Source organism: Hordeum vulgare, chromosome 4H, assembly GCF_904849725.1.
Source record: "Hordeum vulgare subsp. vulgare chromosome 4H, MorexV3_pseudomolecules_assembly, whole genome shotgun sequence".
Classification (NCBI taxonomy): Eukaryota; Viridiplantae; Streptophyta; class Magnoliopsida; order Poales; family Poaceae; genus Hordeum; species Hordeum vulgare.
The window spans coordinates 72,478,283-72,494,559 of NC_058521.1; the positions used below are offsets into that span (position 1 = coordinate 72,478,283).

The 16,277-nt window shown below is 44.8% G+C and overlaps 1 protein-coding gene across 4 annotated transcripts; it reads right to left on the minus strand.

Moving 5' to 3' along the window:
• Window positions 1–1,666: 1,666 nt before the first annotated feature.
• Window positions 1,667–15,946, minus strand: LOC123447923 (protein translocase subunit SECA2, chloroplastic). Of its 4 annotated transcripts, none has more exons than XR_006631566.1 (31): window positions 15,603–15,940; window positions 15,444–15,513; window positions 15,283–15,347; window positions 15,068–15,188; window positions 14,589–14,680; window positions 14,362–14,427; window positions 14,016–14,080; window positions 13,843–13,930; window positions 13,683–13,748; window positions 13,473–13,588; window positions 13,028–13,118; window positions 9,118–9,201; window positions 8,896–8,988; window positions 8,712–8,807; window positions 8,538–8,623; window positions 6,374–6,452; window positions 6,192–6,305; window positions 5,976–6,071; window positions 5,835–5,898; window positions 5,452–5,741; window positions 4,914–4,969; window positions 4,683–4,800; window positions 4,497–4,577; window positions 4,094–4,173; window positions 3,444–3,498; window positions 3,285–3,354; window positions 3,022–3,211; window positions 2,790–2,913; window positions 2,365–2,439; window positions 2,031–2,272; window positions 1,667–1,922 (listed from the first exon to the last, which is right to left on the minus strand). XR_006631566.1 is itself a non-coding variant. In XM_045124648.1 (30 exons), exons 1-30 carry the CDS (start codon window positions 15,912–15,914, stop codon window positions 2,099–2,101), a joined length of 3,177 nt encoding a protein of 1,058 aa, XP_044980583.1. In that variant the 5' UTR covers window positions 15,915–15,940; the 3' UTR covers window positions 1,667–2,098. The 4 variants fall into 4 exon arrangements, 2 of the variants coding, with proteins under 2 accessions (XP_044980583.1, XP_044980584.1); XR_006631565.1 differs by having other exon boundaries at window positions 1,667–1,926; XM_045124648.1 differs by having other exon boundaries at window positions 1,667–2,272.
• Between the last annotated feature and the right edge of the window lie 331 nt (window positions 15,947–16,277).

The window sequence follows — 16,277 nt, forward strand, 5'->3', positions numbered from 1 at the left end:
AAAAAAATTCTTTTTAGTACTATGTGAAAGAAACAGGAGGGATTTTTAGAGACTAAAAGGGGATGTTTGGGACTAAAGAAAGAAGTCCCTATGGAAGGGTCTTTTTATGACTTTTTTAACATTTTTTCAACAATGTCCCTACTTTTAGCATGTCATTTAATAACTTTTAGTACATTATTAGGAATAAAATGATCTTTTTGCATGTCATTTAATGATCTATAGTTTATGTTTAGTCCCTGGAAATAGACGGATAGGGACTAATGACTTTTTAATTGGGACTAAAAAAAGGTTATAGGACTGGGCCATATTGTGGGTGCAATAAATTCCCTGGTGGCAAGGCAACCCAGCCGCTGCTACACATATTCTGAGTCAGACTCAGATGGACAGAGGAGTGGCACTTGCCGTCCAAGACGAATGACACGCGACAGGATGGATCACCCCATCCATCTCATCCCGTAAATAAGAGAGATGAGGCGCACGCAACAGGGGAGACGCACGCGTGCGTCACCTGTGACGTCGCGCGCATTCCCGAGGGAGTGAGATCATCTCGCGTGTGCCGAGAGCGATGCTGCAAAAAGGGCAGAGGAGAAGAAGCCGCCCACGCGAACGGAACGCGTGAAAGGTAAACAAAATATATACTCTACTCTGCTGCTGCTGCTCCCGCCTTTTATTATGTGAAATGAACACATGCCTGATAGCTACACGGGGAAGATCCAAAGTAGTAGAAGGGGCAGCGTAGCTGCATATGCGTGATACGTTGCGTTATCATCATGCGTGGTACGTTGGGTTATCATCATGCAGTGTCACTCGCGCCAACTACTACTAGTCTACTACTACACTTGCTCGCGCGGCACTTGCAATATACAATGCCAAAGAGAATATGCGAAATGCAAGGAAGCCGAATGCCCTAGCCAGTGCGCAAACAGCTCGTGCCAGTATACTAATGTTGACGGCGATCTTATCATGCAAAGTATCTGGAAAGTTGAAATGTTTGCCATGGGTTTGGTTTGGTTTGATTGCCTTGTCATCATCATCAAAAAGCAGCGACCTGACAAGTGTCAGATGCTACTGCCCGTTAGCACGGCCTCGAGAGTTCCGTGTCCACAAGCCAGATGCTCGAGTGCGGCGTTGCATCAAAAATAATAACAATATATATTTAAAAGCTTCGAAAAATACCAATTTTTTTAATACAAATACATATACATGGTAGTTTAGTATGTAAAAAGTTTCATCAATTAATTTGGTTTTTTGCATTCTACACAAAAAAGATAAAAATCTGGCCCAAATACAACAAAAATAAGGCCCATTTTAATCTGTGTATTTGTCTTTTTTTTATACGCTACATAAAAACATAAACATTAGTGAAAAATTATACACGTATATTACAAATACGTATCCATGTATATGCTTTTTTTCAGATTTTTCTAGTATGTGAAAATGGTATTTTGGTAAAAAAGAAATACCAGGCTCACTGGAGCCCGGGTGCCGCTCTGCTTTTTCGCGCATGCATGCCATTCCTACTTGACAAGAGGGGCCTTAGGCCCAGTGTGTCACTACTTGAGAATTGAGATGTTTGGTAAAGGTTTCGCTCACAAAATAGTGTACAAGACTGGACAGAAATATATGTATGATATTGATACGACAATACAATGTGCGCAAATCTGTATTTTACTTGGGAGTTGTAACATTATAATAAAGCTCTGATTGTCACGGGCAAAAACCGCTGTGCACCTCATGTGTATATATAATCAGCTGGATCCAGTTATGCAATACTTCATCTATATCAAAGTTGCGATTTTTACAGAGTTAAAACTCATTGCTGGAGTAATCTACTACTACTAGATAGTGGTCAATGTCTACTTCTAACCTGTATCTAAGACTGCCGGGGAAGAAGGCCATCCATATGAAAAGCCTACTGTTACCTGGCTGCCATCCAAGTCAAGCTTGTGTTAGAGACTTCTCTGCCAATGAGGAATCAAGACGGCGATCTAGACAAGAAACACGTTCGAGCAGTAGGTGATTCTACTGACCATGAATTAGAAGTATCCGCGTGTGCAACCTCGAGGAAACGGGGTTCATCAGATGTGATGTTATTCAGCTATTGATCCGCAGTGTTGAAGATCTCTTCAGATTCCATTGGAGATGACCAGTAACGGAGTAGGGCTTCCACTGTCAATCGCCGTGTCGCACTCAACATTGAGATGAAGAACCGACAGCCGTCAATCTTATACTCCTCTAGAGGATTTCTGTGCCCAAAGCTCCGGACGTTCACCTGGTAATAAAAAGTTATAAAATCTGAGCCAGTGACAGAAAATTGGTAATCAAAGAGGAGACAGCACATCTAGAGGGAAAGATTGAAATTACCGCAGAACTAAGCTTGTTCATGTTAACTAAATGGTCCTTCCACAACATATCAAGTGTCTTCAGAAGTGCTTCCCTCTTCAATTCAACAGAGTTGCATGATTACATGATGAATATGCTTTGACTTGGGAAAAAATATAAAATGGCCATGATGAAACATATAACTTGTCAAGTAATGCCAACATTGCATCCATCATGCATTCCCATGAGGCCACAATCAAGATCCTTTATTTTTAACTATAATCTTATGCTAGTTGGTAAATAATATGATTTCACAAACAGAATTTCACATGATAAAAATGTATGGGAACTTGAAATAACAGAGTAAAGGTTATGCAGATTGCAACATCACTTGCAAAGTACCCAAGAAAGAATATGACCTTGACCTCCACACAGAGCACGTAAACATATTCGTAAGAGAAGCAAACCTCAATTCCCCTAATGTATGCATCATGATAACGGGACTCTTGCAGCACTTCCAGGTAGGTAGCTATTAGAAAATCCCCAAAATATTTCCTCAGAAGATTGACAATGTTTGTATATCTTCCTTTCCTGGATTTTTATCACATAGACGAAGTATAAAGAGACTATGAATACATGAGGGTGAATGTGTAACTCCGTGTTGAAGAAAAACATATATTGGATTATATAACAACTTACTTTGATGTATCATCAACACACATGGCAAACCATCGCATTGCTGAAGATGTTCTCTTACGAATTCCCCTGAATGAATTAGGTGGCGCTGGCAGGTTTGGGAGAACAAAATTATCGACCTCCACAGAGCCATATCTGAGTATTTGCTCAAGTGATGATTGTAGGTCTTCCTCTTGGGTCTCCTTGAATGTTTCTGCAGAGTATCTCAAAGTCAGATGAGTTAACTGCATAAGAACATGAATTCACTATATATTTAGGCTTATTACCTGTGAGCAAATTTCCGCCTAGACTGGAAAACTCATCCAAAAGCTTTGCCAAATCCCATGTTTTAGGTGGCTGAAATGAAATGTAATCTGAACAGCTCACATAGCACACCAAGAGGAAATTCTAAAAATGATATATAAAAACAGGGCAAGATAAAGTACCTTCTGGGGATCAACATTTCCCAGAATAATCTCATCGACTACAGCTTGCATGTACCTGGTAGCATTTCAACTGAAGGCATGTAATTGGTGGGGTAAAAACTTTCAGAGATAAATGATTTAAGTTTTAAAACTGAATCATTTTGTATAAAGAGGAATAGATAGCTGACTAGTGATAATGATAAAGTAAAAGGTGAACATCCTGAACAAGATCAACATAAGGTTTTAGCATCAGACGGAAGGGGTGTCCTAGGAAAGGCAAACTGAACAGACGAACAAGGAAAAGTGTTTTTAATTGAGACAAAAACGAGCAAGCAAGCAAAGAAATTATGACCTATCAGGGCAGTGGCGAGCATCAATGTATGTCATGTTCACAGGAGCACAAGACATGACAAATAAATCCTTAACTCCTAAAAACCCACAATTAAATATCAGTGCATCAGATCATCTATAACCTAACAGAACATAACATATTAACTGCCCACTTAATAAAATGCTTCTGACAAGTTACACCCTGCATCCGCGTGAGCAATAATGTATTATTTCTACTCTTAAGATATTATCTAAAATATGTTGTATCTTAGAATGTGTTTGTTACCTCTCATTTGAAAAAAAATTATCAAATAAACTCAAATTAAGGATGCCAAACTTACTGGAAAATTTGTTCACTGCAGCTTTCAGAGTCACCTGATAATATCACCTGCCTAAGGCTATAGATGTGCTTTCTTTGGACCTATCAAATATGAATGATACTCCATGAACAAGGGAATTCAAGAAATGGAGAAATTGCATTAACCAACTCAGTTTGTAATTTGAGACGTGTATAAAAATTAAGCTGTGGCGCTAAAAACTAAGAACAATAAAAGCAGTAACCTTTTCATTTAGATACAAACATCATGGTTTAAATAAATCAAAGGGCATTAAAATCAACAGTATTCTGTGGTGACCAGTAAAACTACCATAAAAATAAAACAAAAAAATAGCTGGAATTTTAGTATAACGGTCAGGGAATGAAACAACAGTATATTAGTATGGAGACTGATACAAATTATATACCTCCAAGACTTCATCAAACTCAACAAGATTTTTCCTTATGCCAAAATAATACTTCTCTGCATTGATTTGAAGGCCTAGAAGCTGCATTTTGAAAAGTAATACATGTAAACAAGAGTACAAGATAATACACTGTGATCCCAAAAGAAAAGGTAGCAATGTTTAGCATATCAACAAATTGAATTTGACCTGTTTTACAACAGCGTTGCTCTCGATCGCTATATCTTCGCCATTTGTTATCCTTGATATAAGTCTCACGGCCCATTCTGTGTCCAAATTAAACTTCCGGAACATTTCATCTTGTAAGCTAGTTGACCAAAGTTAGACACTTAGATTCGGCAAACAAAAGGATCATCAGATGCTACAATAGCTACAATAGTTTAGTGTTACACAAGTATTTTTGTCCAGGAACAGATATACCTCACCATAAACCGTGTGGAACCAGGATCGCCTTGTCTGCCAGCTCTACCACGTAACTGCGGAAAAAAAACTTGCAGATTTTATGCAACTGTGACAGTACAAACTTGATCACCCAGAACTATATTCTCAGCAAGCTTTTATTCAAAGAATTGACAAATTCCACTAATTCAACAAAACAGACAACATATTGCATCAAAAGCACAAAGTTTGCATGTGATGCTTTTGAAGAACTCTGGCAGCCTAGTCAAAACTATGAAAGAGATAGAAACAGCACATAAATAAAATGAATATTGAATTTATTTACAGTAAGATGTAATTAACAGAACGGAATAATACATCTGAACTTAATAGGTTCTGTTCGTAATTTAATGCCAGTTGATTCTACGTTTATGTGCCCACATAAGCAGCTTATCGAAATTATTTTCCCCCAAAGATACTCCTGGTAGCTAAAACTTATTTAGTTTCAAATCACATCCGACAAAAAAGCATAAGAGTCATGCCTAACAGAGTGTACCCTGCAGCATCAGGAGTGTCTTACTTGGTTATCGATTCGGCGTGACTCATGCAAAGAAGTTCCTATTACATGAAGCCCACCTAATGTCTTCACCTCAGCACCCTCGTCAAAACAATGAATTTCGCAATCCTTTAAGACAGTGGCATAAGCAAGTGCTATTGCATCACAAAGAGGGTACATCTCAGTCACTTCAGCCACACGCTCTTGTAGTTTTTCCAACCCAATTGTATTACTCATTTCAATTGACTCCATAATAGTGGATTTTGCCTTCTGAAAAGACCATTCATTGTTCTCACTTTTGTGAACATATTTTGCTACAAGAATACATGGAGTGAGCAACACAATAAAAAAACTTGTTACAGGTTACAGAGCATACGACCACTGACAGTCCAATACTTATTACTTACCCATGATTGCAGCTTTGGCAAGCAGAGCTAGTGACGATGGCCCGAGTTTTATCTTGGAAAGACCCTGCCAAAAAACGAAAGGTGATGGTGAGAAACACCTTTGGAGTCTTAGGACGGCTAGAAAATCACAAAAATAATCACCTTGTGGGATGTGGACTCCCCCTCAGTTTCGACATCTGGGGCGTCGTGCGACAGAAATGGAAGTACATTGTCTTCTACAATTTCTTTTGCAAGCATCTACCAAGAACAGAAAAGTGAACTGATCAGGCCCTGGAGAGAAAAGTCTCTGCTAGCTTTCTGCTTTCACATATATATATACACAAAGAGAGCTATGAAGAGAAGAGGTTAAGTACTTACCTTAGGGTTGCCACCTAAAATGATGTCTGTCCCTCTGCCTGCCATGTTCGTTGAAATTGTAATTGCATGTTTCCTTCCAGCTTGTGCAATTATTTCAGCTTCTTTCGCAGCATACTGCCGAGAACGATTCGATTAGCTCCAAACATGGAAGAATAAGTTAACTAAATCAGGCGTTTACATACCTTTGGTCTTGCATTAAGTACATTGTGAGGAATATTACGAGACTTAAGAAGATCCGACAGGTATTCTGAACTCTCAACACTGCAACGGGTATAGATGCCATTAATTCCAAATGCCACAAACATACCACATGCAGAACTTACTGTAAAATCAAGTGTCCATGCCCATGAACATTGAATGGTACCAACGGGCGAGGTAATTATAGCGACAGCCCCCATCGAAGATTTAGACAGATTTTCTTCCCCAAGTAATATGTTTTCATGAATATTTTGGTTCCTATGATAAAGATTCATTGAATGGTATCCTATCCATTCCCTCTGCAAAATGTAAGGCCGTGTGTTGACTGGTCAATTTTGAACTTTGATCATAAATTCTGCGCACTATTTTATTGATAGCTACAGAATCACAAACACAAGAAAGTGTTCTCTTTAATGTGAATCCAATGTTAACAAGTTTATATAGCATACCTCATGCATTGTTGGCTTAATTGTTAGTCAAAGCATGGATTGGATAGTTCAAATGCACCCTACATTTTGTAACAAAGGGAGTGCAGTTTACATAGATTATAATTGTGATTGATCATATCTATAACTCTTAAGTGTCCACTTCATAAGGGGAGTATCATTACCATTACTAAGCAAGTTCCTGATATAAAAGATTATTTCTCCCTGCCCATATGGTGCTCCCAGCCTACTTGGTCCAAGGACACCTCAATCAGGCCCGGTCCATACCCAAGCAGACAATTACACACTGGCTTTTGCTGCGAAAGTTACTAGCTTTGATAAAGGACGACAATGTCAAGATAATGGCAGAATGACAACACGACGGCACAATGATTGACATGCAGGACACTTGGGGGGAAATGGCGTCACCATAAAGCGACACAGGCAAAGCGTGTCGCTTTGCTGTCAGGCCCACAGGCACTTCAGCAGGAACCTCTGTTTTCAACATCGCTGCTCCTAGTGCCAACACTGCTACTGACATCTCTCCACTGTTAGAGCAACTCCAATAGCTCCTGTAAAAAACTTCCCGTAAAACGAACAACTCCACTAGCTCCTGTAAAAAACTTCCCGTAAAAGTCATTTTACCGGATGACCGTAAAATTTAAGGGAAGTTGTCTAACACCAACTTTTCTCGATTCCGGTAAAATTTCTTCCCCTAAAATCATTTTTCCCTGATTCCCATTAAACAGCACTGGGGCCAGCAAGTCGGTGAAACGGCGATGGGGTGTGTGGCAACGGCGGCCGGAGCGGTGCGGGACATGGGAGGCGCGGCGGTGTCAGGGTCGGCCAGACATGGAGACGTCGGCTGCTGGTCAGGCAGGAGCGGCCATGGCGTTGGCCATGGTGGTTGTGGCCTGAACGGCGCGCTGGTGGCGGAGGAGGAGGGGGCAACGGTGGCCGGTCAGGTGGAGAAGGGCGGCGATCGGCGGTGCCTTCGGTGGCCAATGGGCGCGATCACGCGGGAGGTGGGGTCCAACGACTGGATAGGAGCCAATGGTGGAGGTGATGGCCAACGCCATAGAGATCCAGTGTGACAGCACGGCTGCGGCGTTCCAGTGCAGCGGCGCGGCTGCAGCCTAATGTTCCACTCGTGAAGTTTCAGGCAGTTTCCTGCCCACCACTTTTCCGTAAACACGAGGGATGTTGGGGAGCAATTATACGGGATCCCGTAAAAAATCGGGTTTAAGGGAGCTGTTGGGGGCCTTTTTTTGCCTCAACTTCTTGTAAACAGTAGTTTTTTTAAGGATTTGGAGCTATTGGAGTCGCTCTTAGTCCGTACATGTGCATATTCTCCTCATCCAGTGATACCATCAACATGGACGCGTGCGGATTGATCGAAGAGGAGGGGGTGCTGGGACTAGTGTGTTCAGGAGGAGTGGGTATCTGTAGGGAGAGTTGAAAAACTGAAATTCCTCTCAAAGTTATGGGCGTGTGAATCTGTGTACATGGTGAGGTAAGCACACGGGAGGGGCAGAGCGAGCCCGTGCGGGGTTTTTGCATGCCTGACTCTGCTAATTGATACAACAGGGAGGCCTAGTTGCAGCCTGGCTCGTGAGAAGATTACGGGTGTTCGCGGCATGCTATTAACTTTTCAAACGAATAAGTTTGGTGATATGCAATGCAGTGCAAATCAGATTTCTTTTAGGTTGCAAAGAAAATATACCTGGTAGTTCCAACCAAAACAGGACGGCCCAATTGAAACATAGACTCTACCTCTTCCCGGACATATTGCCATTTACCCCTTAAAGTCTACAAAACGTAATAGTAGACATCAAATATTTTGTCATCATAAACAAAGGAAAATACTGGGTATGATCTCACTTCTCAGAAGCCTTACCGCAAAAGCTTGGATAGGTAAGTCCACCCGTATATTTGGCAGATTCGTGGGCACCTCAATAACTGGCATCTTAAACATCTTCAGAAATTCCTTTTCCTGCAGAACCAGTATATGATCATACCAGCAGAATATAAATAATATGAACATAAAAACTATCCAGGAAGTGGTCAAGTAGATATCGTACCTCTGTCTTAGCAGTACCTGTCATCCCAGAAAGCTTAGGATAAAGCTTAAACAGAGACTGATACGTAATCTGAGCCACAATTACTGAGTCTGCCTGATGAATTGCAATTAGCATTGCATACAAGAAACTGTCAAACACTTTCACAAACAATGACAAGACTAATAAAAGAAAAATTATATTAGTTCATTTGTACAAATTGGCAATGGGTAAGTCAATGATTGCCTGGATTTTGAGGCCTTCTTTTGCTTCTACTGCTTGATGAATACCATCAGACCACCTCCTTTTGGGTTCAACTCGACCAGTAAGCTGGAGAAAAAAAATAGGAATATAGTTTCAGAACAAAGTCTTCCTAAATATGCCAATGTGCAATTGTAATGGACTAATAGGCAGTGTCAAATATAGGATCATGAGATAGAGCATGGTAGAAACAATAAAAACAGTGGTAAGTTCAACTCGACCAGTAAGCTGGAGAAAAAAATAGGAATACAGTTTCAGAACAAAGTCTTCCTAAATATGTCAATGTGCAATTGTAATGGACTAATAGGCAGTGTCAAATATAGGATCATGAGATAGAACATGGTAGAAGCGATTAAAACATTGGTACTTTTCTCAAGTTCCTAAATTGAATTAGTGCAGGCCAGCAGGATCAGACTGATAAAAAAATGGACCTAGTCAGGTACAAGATTAATGATTAAACACAAGAAAATTGAGTACATGGTATTTCAGCTTCAAGTGATCATGGTAATAATCTTACATAGTTTTCCCCAAAACAGAATAGCGTGCCCTGGATCCATTGAATAGCTAGTGGACTGAAGCCAAGTGGGGAATACCATATTTTTTTATGTTCTATCTGGTTTTCAAGGATAGCATGATCAACCGAGCTTGTGGACTGAAGCCAAGAAGAGGACTACCATATGTTCCTATGATCTATCGGGTTTTCAAGCAATCAGTAGGTGGGGTGGGGTTAGTTATCAAGGATTATGGTTGAGTAGTCCACTGGCAGTTATTTGAGGCTGTTGATCTTATCGGAAGATATGTTGTAGCAAAAACAAACTGCCACAAAGCCAACCACCGCAGGCTTGGGCGTCGGTGGATGACGCCGACCCTTTACGCCGCCTCCGGCTGCGCCTGCAAGCCACCGCCAGGAGACTCACCAGCTGGAGCGCGAAATCGGTTGGCAGCGCCAAGCTCAAGCTCGCTCTATGTAGGGTGCTCATTCTCAGCTTCGACAAAGCTCAGGAGGACCGGACGCTATCGCTGCACGAGGTTTGGCTGCACAGGAGCTTGAAACTCGCTTTCCTGGGTTTCGCCTCGCTGGAGCGCACCATAGCCCGACAGCGGGCGCGCATTGCCTCGCTCAAGGAGGGGGACGCCAACACCGCATTCTCCCACCGGCAATGCTCCTACCGACGGCAAAAGAACACAATCTTCAGCCTGTCCACGGGCGTCCAGACCCTCACAGGGCAAAGCGAGATGGCAGAGGCTGCTTTCGGGCACTTTGACGGCCTCATCGGCACGGCTCCAGACCGCGAATGCACGCTCAACCTCGAGCACCTAATAGAACCCGATGATGACCTCCAAGACCTCGACGCCCCGTTCACGGAGGAGGAAATCTGGAGCACGATCACGCGCTTGCCGGCGCGCAAGGCACCGGGTCCGGACGGCTTCACCGCGGAGTTTCTTCGCGCCTGCTGGGGTACTGTCAAGCTCGACGTCATCGCCGTGTTCCATCAGCTGCACCAGCTAAGGGGCAGAGGATTCCACCGCCTCAACCAGGCCATGGTCTCCCTCCTCCCCAAGCGCTCGGATGCCCAGGCGATCGGCGACTACTGCCCCATCAACCTAATCCACCTTGTTGCCAAGGTGTTCGCCAAGACGCTCTCCCTGCGCCTGGCTCCGAAGCTCGACAGGCTGGTCAGCAAGAACCAGAACGCCTTCATCGCCGGTCGTTCCCTACACGACAACTTTGTGCTCGTCCAGCAATCGATGCGCCTCCTGCACCAGCTGCGCACACCCCGGATCCTGCTCAAGCTCGACCTCGCGCGCGCCTTCGACACCATCTCATGGCCCTTCCTGTTCGAAGTACTCCGCCAGTATGGCTTCGAGAGCAGATTCCTGGACTGGTTGGCCATCTTGCTGTCGTCCGCTTGCTCGCGGGTGCTGATCAACGGTGAGCCAGCCCCCCCCCCCATCCGGCACCGCAGGGGCTGCGGCAGGGCGACCCTTAATCGCCCCAACTGTTCGTCCTCGCGGTGGACACGCTGGGACGCCTCTTTCGGCAGGCCGCGACCCTGGGCATCCTGGAGCACCTACACCCACGCCGCCCCATCCCGGTCATCTCGCTCTACGCGGACGACGTGGTGCTGTTCTGCCACCCCTCCCCCAGTGACCTTGCCGCGATCAAGGCGATCCTGCAGCTCTTTGGGCAAGCCACGGGCCTTCATGTCAACTACGGCAAGAGCTCAGCCACATTGCTCAATTGCGCTCCGGGTGACTCTGCGCTGATCTCGGAGATCCTTGGGTGCAAGATCACGGATCTGCCACTCACATACCTTGGGATCCCTCTCACCATTCGACGGCCCACGAGCGCCCAGCTACAGCCCCTGGTCGACACGGTTGGAGGCATGCTACCCAACTGGAAGTCCAGGCTCATGAACAAAGCGGGCCGCCTTGCTCTTGTCAGGTCCGTGCTCTGTGCCATCCCCATCCACCAAATCCTAGTCTTCGCCCCCCCCCCCCCCCGAAGAAGACGATAAGGCTCATCGAGAAAATTGAGAGAGGATTCCTATGGGAAAATCGCGCCGCCGCTAACGGAGGCAGCTGCCACGTCAACTGGCGCCGTGTCTGCCGACCACTCCCCCTCGGCGGCCTTGAAGTCCAGGACATGGAGCGTGCTGGACTCGCCTTACGGCTGCGATGGCTCTGGTTCAGCCGCACCGACGAGGAGCGTGCCTGGCACGGCCTTGACCTCCAGTTTTCCAAGGAGGAGCGCGCCCTGTTCTTCGCCTCCACCTCGCTTTCCGTGGGAGACGGCAGAACGGGCAAGTTCTGGGAGGATCGCTGGATTGACAGCCGCTCCATCGGCGAGTTCATGCCGCAGCTCTACGCTTGCATCCCCAAGCGCTAGCGCAAGCAGCGCACCATTGCAGAAGGCCTCCAGAACTATGCATGGACTCGAGACATTCGCGGAGACATGGGCATCCACGAGATCGGTCAATACCTGCTGTTGTGGCATGTTACAGAAAATGTAGCCCTCAACGACCGGCCAGACCAGCTCATCTGGAGATGGACCTCGAGCGGATCCTACTCCGCACACAGCGCCTACTTGGCAACCTTCCACGGCTCCGCTAGCTGCGACTCATGGCAACTGACATGGAGGAGTTGGGCTCCGCCGCGCGTGAAATTCTTCCTCTGGCTCGTTAGCCTGGACAGGTGCTGGACAGCGGACAGATTGCGCCGCCGTGGCCTGCAACACCACCCGCGTTGCGTCTTATGTGACCAGGAGCCCGAGACGATGCGCCACCTGCTCGTCACCTGCCCCTTCTCGCGACACGTGTGGCACGAGACACTCTCTTGGCTACGGCTGCCATGCCGGCCGCCGGACCAGGAGGCAACGCTGAACGATTGGTGGATGCACGCCAAGCGGGAGACGCCAAAGGCCATGCGCAAGGGGTTGGCCACGATCACTCACCTGACGGCATGGCTACTCTGGAAGCACCGCAACTCTTGTGTGTTTGACGGCGAGCAGCCTTCCATTGCACTGCTATCGACTAGGATCAGAGAGGAGGCAGCCCTTTGGGCTAGGGCTGGGGCAGTCGGCCTTGGGGTGATCTTGCCGTTAACCTGGGATGTTCACTAGTTTTGTGTTTCTTTTTTTCGATGGGCCTCCTGCTCGGAGGCATGTAAAGCTGAAACTATCTCCCTTTCAATGAAATGAAACGCAGAGTCTTTGCGTTTTCTCGAAAAAACAAAGCCAACCACAGGCTTACTTGTATAATTATTAACAGAAAAAACTTTTTGGATCTTTCAAATAAAACATGGGAGTGTCAGTCTATGTCCACTATTTGAAAAGAAATGACCTACTAAGTCACCATATATGGCAAATAAGTCAAATTTGAAATTGATATAGTACCTCATTAATTATGAGAGCTTTTCCATTCCTGACAATGTACTGTACATCCCTGCGGTAGAACTCTTTGGCCTTCAATGCATTCGTCACAAATCTGAAGCACTTGACAAGTTTAGGGGCAGAGTCATGTCGCATGTCCAAGTTGCTAGTAAGTTGGTCGCACCTCACATGGGGTTGCATAATTTAACACCACATCTAAACAACTATCTGGATATACAGTGAAAGGGAGAAAGGATATGCACAAGTGACAAGCATCCAAATGACTCATATACAACTTAAGGCTACCATGGAAGAACTATGATATTTCTGGGTTGCTGATAGGCAATTAAAGTACTTGAACAGAACTGTGTATTAAATGTTGAGTTGACTAGTTGACTGTCAATAAATCCATAGAGCAGAGTAACTACATCAAACAGAAAGCTACAAAAGAAATAAACAGTGATGGCACCTTGCCCATGGATCATTCTCGTCCCACAGATCATTGGTCCCAAGAATCATCTCAGCATAAGTAACTCCATCCTCTGTTAGATCTATATTATTGCCCTTCAGTTCTACAGTATAATGCTGCAGAAACAAATCAAAATAATGACTATAAGTGGGAAATATTAGTAAACCATGACAATTGTAACTTTAATTCAAGCAACAGGAAAATACTCACAGCACCCTCCATGAGAAGATCTGCAACTTTAGCAGCAACTGGATACCGTGCTGCTTCTCTATTATCCTAATATAGGATAGAAAATGCTGATGAACATCTTGCATTTCGACAGACCAGGCATACGAGGAACAAGGTTATCAAAAGAATTAGCAAGGAAAACCTCTCCACTTATTAACAATGGGTTTCTTCCTTCATCTATAAGCACTGAATCCACTTCATCCACGATAGAAAAATGGAATGGTCTTGGCCTATCAAAATGTGTATTACGCAGAAAATTAACAAATAAACAAATCACAGTTCTGAAAAAGTGAGAAGGGACAGCCTCGAATGTACCATCTCATGACTAGCTGTTCTTTCTTACGTGATAAGTTGTCACGAAGATAATCAAATCCAAGCTCCTGTAGGTTATGAGCAGTCTTTGAGAACCTATATATATTGGGATATCACCATAAAGTACTACATAACCAAGATAAGCAGGTAAAGGGTTCATTAACAAGTATGGTCGCAACTCACAGGGAGCGTCTTGCCAAAGATTCAAAGACAACTTATTTTTGAAAAAAAAAATCTGAAATGAAGACAGCTTTAACATATAATACTAAGTTACAAGAAGAAGAAAGGTCCTCAGATGAATAGCCACTATAGGACTGTTTAGAAGTTGTCGTCCTACTGAGCATCTTACCGAGTTATTAGTGTATGTAATGTCACACATATAGTTGGCTCTCCTCTCATCAGACTTCATGCCCGCCTATATATGACACAGATGAAAGAGTGAAAGAAAGTTAAACGTTTGCCTAAGATCATATGTTTCTATAAAAAATACTGTAACAACGCCGAATCTAACTGGTTCCAAGCCAGAACGATAAGGGGGTCTAGAAAGTATAACAACAGAATTATGTACAAGTATACCTGAATTAGACCGACAGTTAGACCAAGAAAACAATGAACGCGGCCCATCCATTCAGCATCTCGCTGTGCCAAATAATCATTTACAGTCACCACTGAAAAAGTATTACAGTGCTTATAAATGCAAAGAAGTTGGACCGAGGACATGGATGGCTAACTAGAGCTTAACAATGGAAACGTGGAAAGCAGATCAGATCAATGTATAATATCAACAAACCAACCTTGAATAAACAGCTTTGCTCGGATCAACAAACACAAGCAAGAAGTATATAATCCGAGTAACAAAAATATCTTATATATACTCTTGCATAAGTTAGTATGATTTAGCAAACTACATTGGGTAATATGGTGGTTTTAAGAACAAAAGAACGAACGTGTGCATTGCGCTCATCCATGCACAATGCGATGACTGATTCAACGGGTACAGTTTAACTAAGAACTTTTGTTGGGCAAAACGCAAACAATCTAAATGCACGCAGTACCATGAACTCCATCCCCAGTCAGTGCATTGAGATAAGCTGCCAAGGTGGACACGAGTGTCTTCCCCTCGCCAGTCTTCATCTCGGCAATGCACCCATCGTGGAGCACGGCGCCACCAACAATCTAACACAAAAAAGCATGAATTAAACGAAGCTCAATCACCCCCAAACAGACTCGTGCATTACCTGAACATCCTGACAGAACAAAGCTGGTATACCTGAACATCGAAGTGCCGCATGCCGAGCGTCCTCCTTGCCGCCTCCCTCACCACGGCGAACGCCTCTGGACAGAAGCAAACAAACACCCAATGCATCTCAGACGACAACTCGAAGGGAACGCTGCAATGCAACACTAGACAGGAACAGCAAGGGTACCAACCAGCCTGGAGGTTGGCGAGCGTCTCCCCGCGGCTCAGGCGCGCGCGGAACTCCTCCGTCTTCCCCTTCAGCTGCACGAACGCATAAATCCATCATCCACGCAATAGAAAGCCATCGGGAACCAGGAATCGTGGGTGGGGTGTTCCACGCGGCACGCCACCTGTTCGTCGGAAAGCCTCCGAAGAGGCGGCTCGAGTGCGTTGACGGCGGAGACGAGGCGGTAGTAGTCGCCCACCACCCAGGCGTTGAGGCTGCATAGGTCCCTCCATGAACCGGCCTTGGCCTCACCGGCGGTGGTGGTGGGTGAAGCGGAAGGGGACGGGGATGTGGCCGCGGAGCAGGACAAGGGACGAGGCTTCCTGCAGTTGCTCTTGTGCCTTGCTCGGGGAGTGGCTGTGGAGCTGGGGAAGAGGCGCGGCGCGGGGGCGGGGAGGAGATGGAAGGTCGGAGGGGGGGAGAGGGAGGCGGCCATGGAAAGCGAAAGACGAGGAAGGGTGCAGCAGGGGAGGGAAGGGAGCAGGCCAGCAAGGCTTACATGTGGTCCCACGAGCTACAGCATTGGTTTTTCTTTTTGGTTTTTTTGCAAAAGCTGCAATTTTTTTTGAAAAAATCTAAAGAGAAGCGTGTGCACATTTGGGTTCCCGTGCCGCAGGCTCGTGTTGAATTTTGTTTCTATGATCAAAATTTAAAAACTTTTATCTTTTAAATCGTTAATTCAATTGATGATCCGTTTTTGTCATTGACTTTGTTTTGACGAAATCTTCAAAACTAGATCTCATATCGACATGTTTCGACAACTTTTCTTTTGCTCGTATTCAACACATTTGATGCACTT

Coding starts and splice junctions, on each gene's coding strand:
- LOC123447923 (XM_045124648.1), bottom strand. CDS start 15,914: ATGGCCGCCTCCCTCTCCCCCCCTCCGACCTTCCATCTCCTCCCCGCC. Junction 8,989..9,117: donor AAGAAGGCCTCAAAATCCAG/GCAATCATTGAC, acceptor GCAATTCATCAG/GCAGACTCAGTAATTGTGGC. Junction 4,801..4,913: donor TCCACACGGTTTATGGTGAG/GTATATCTGTTC, acceptor TTGGTCAACTAG/CTTACAAGATGAAATGTTCC.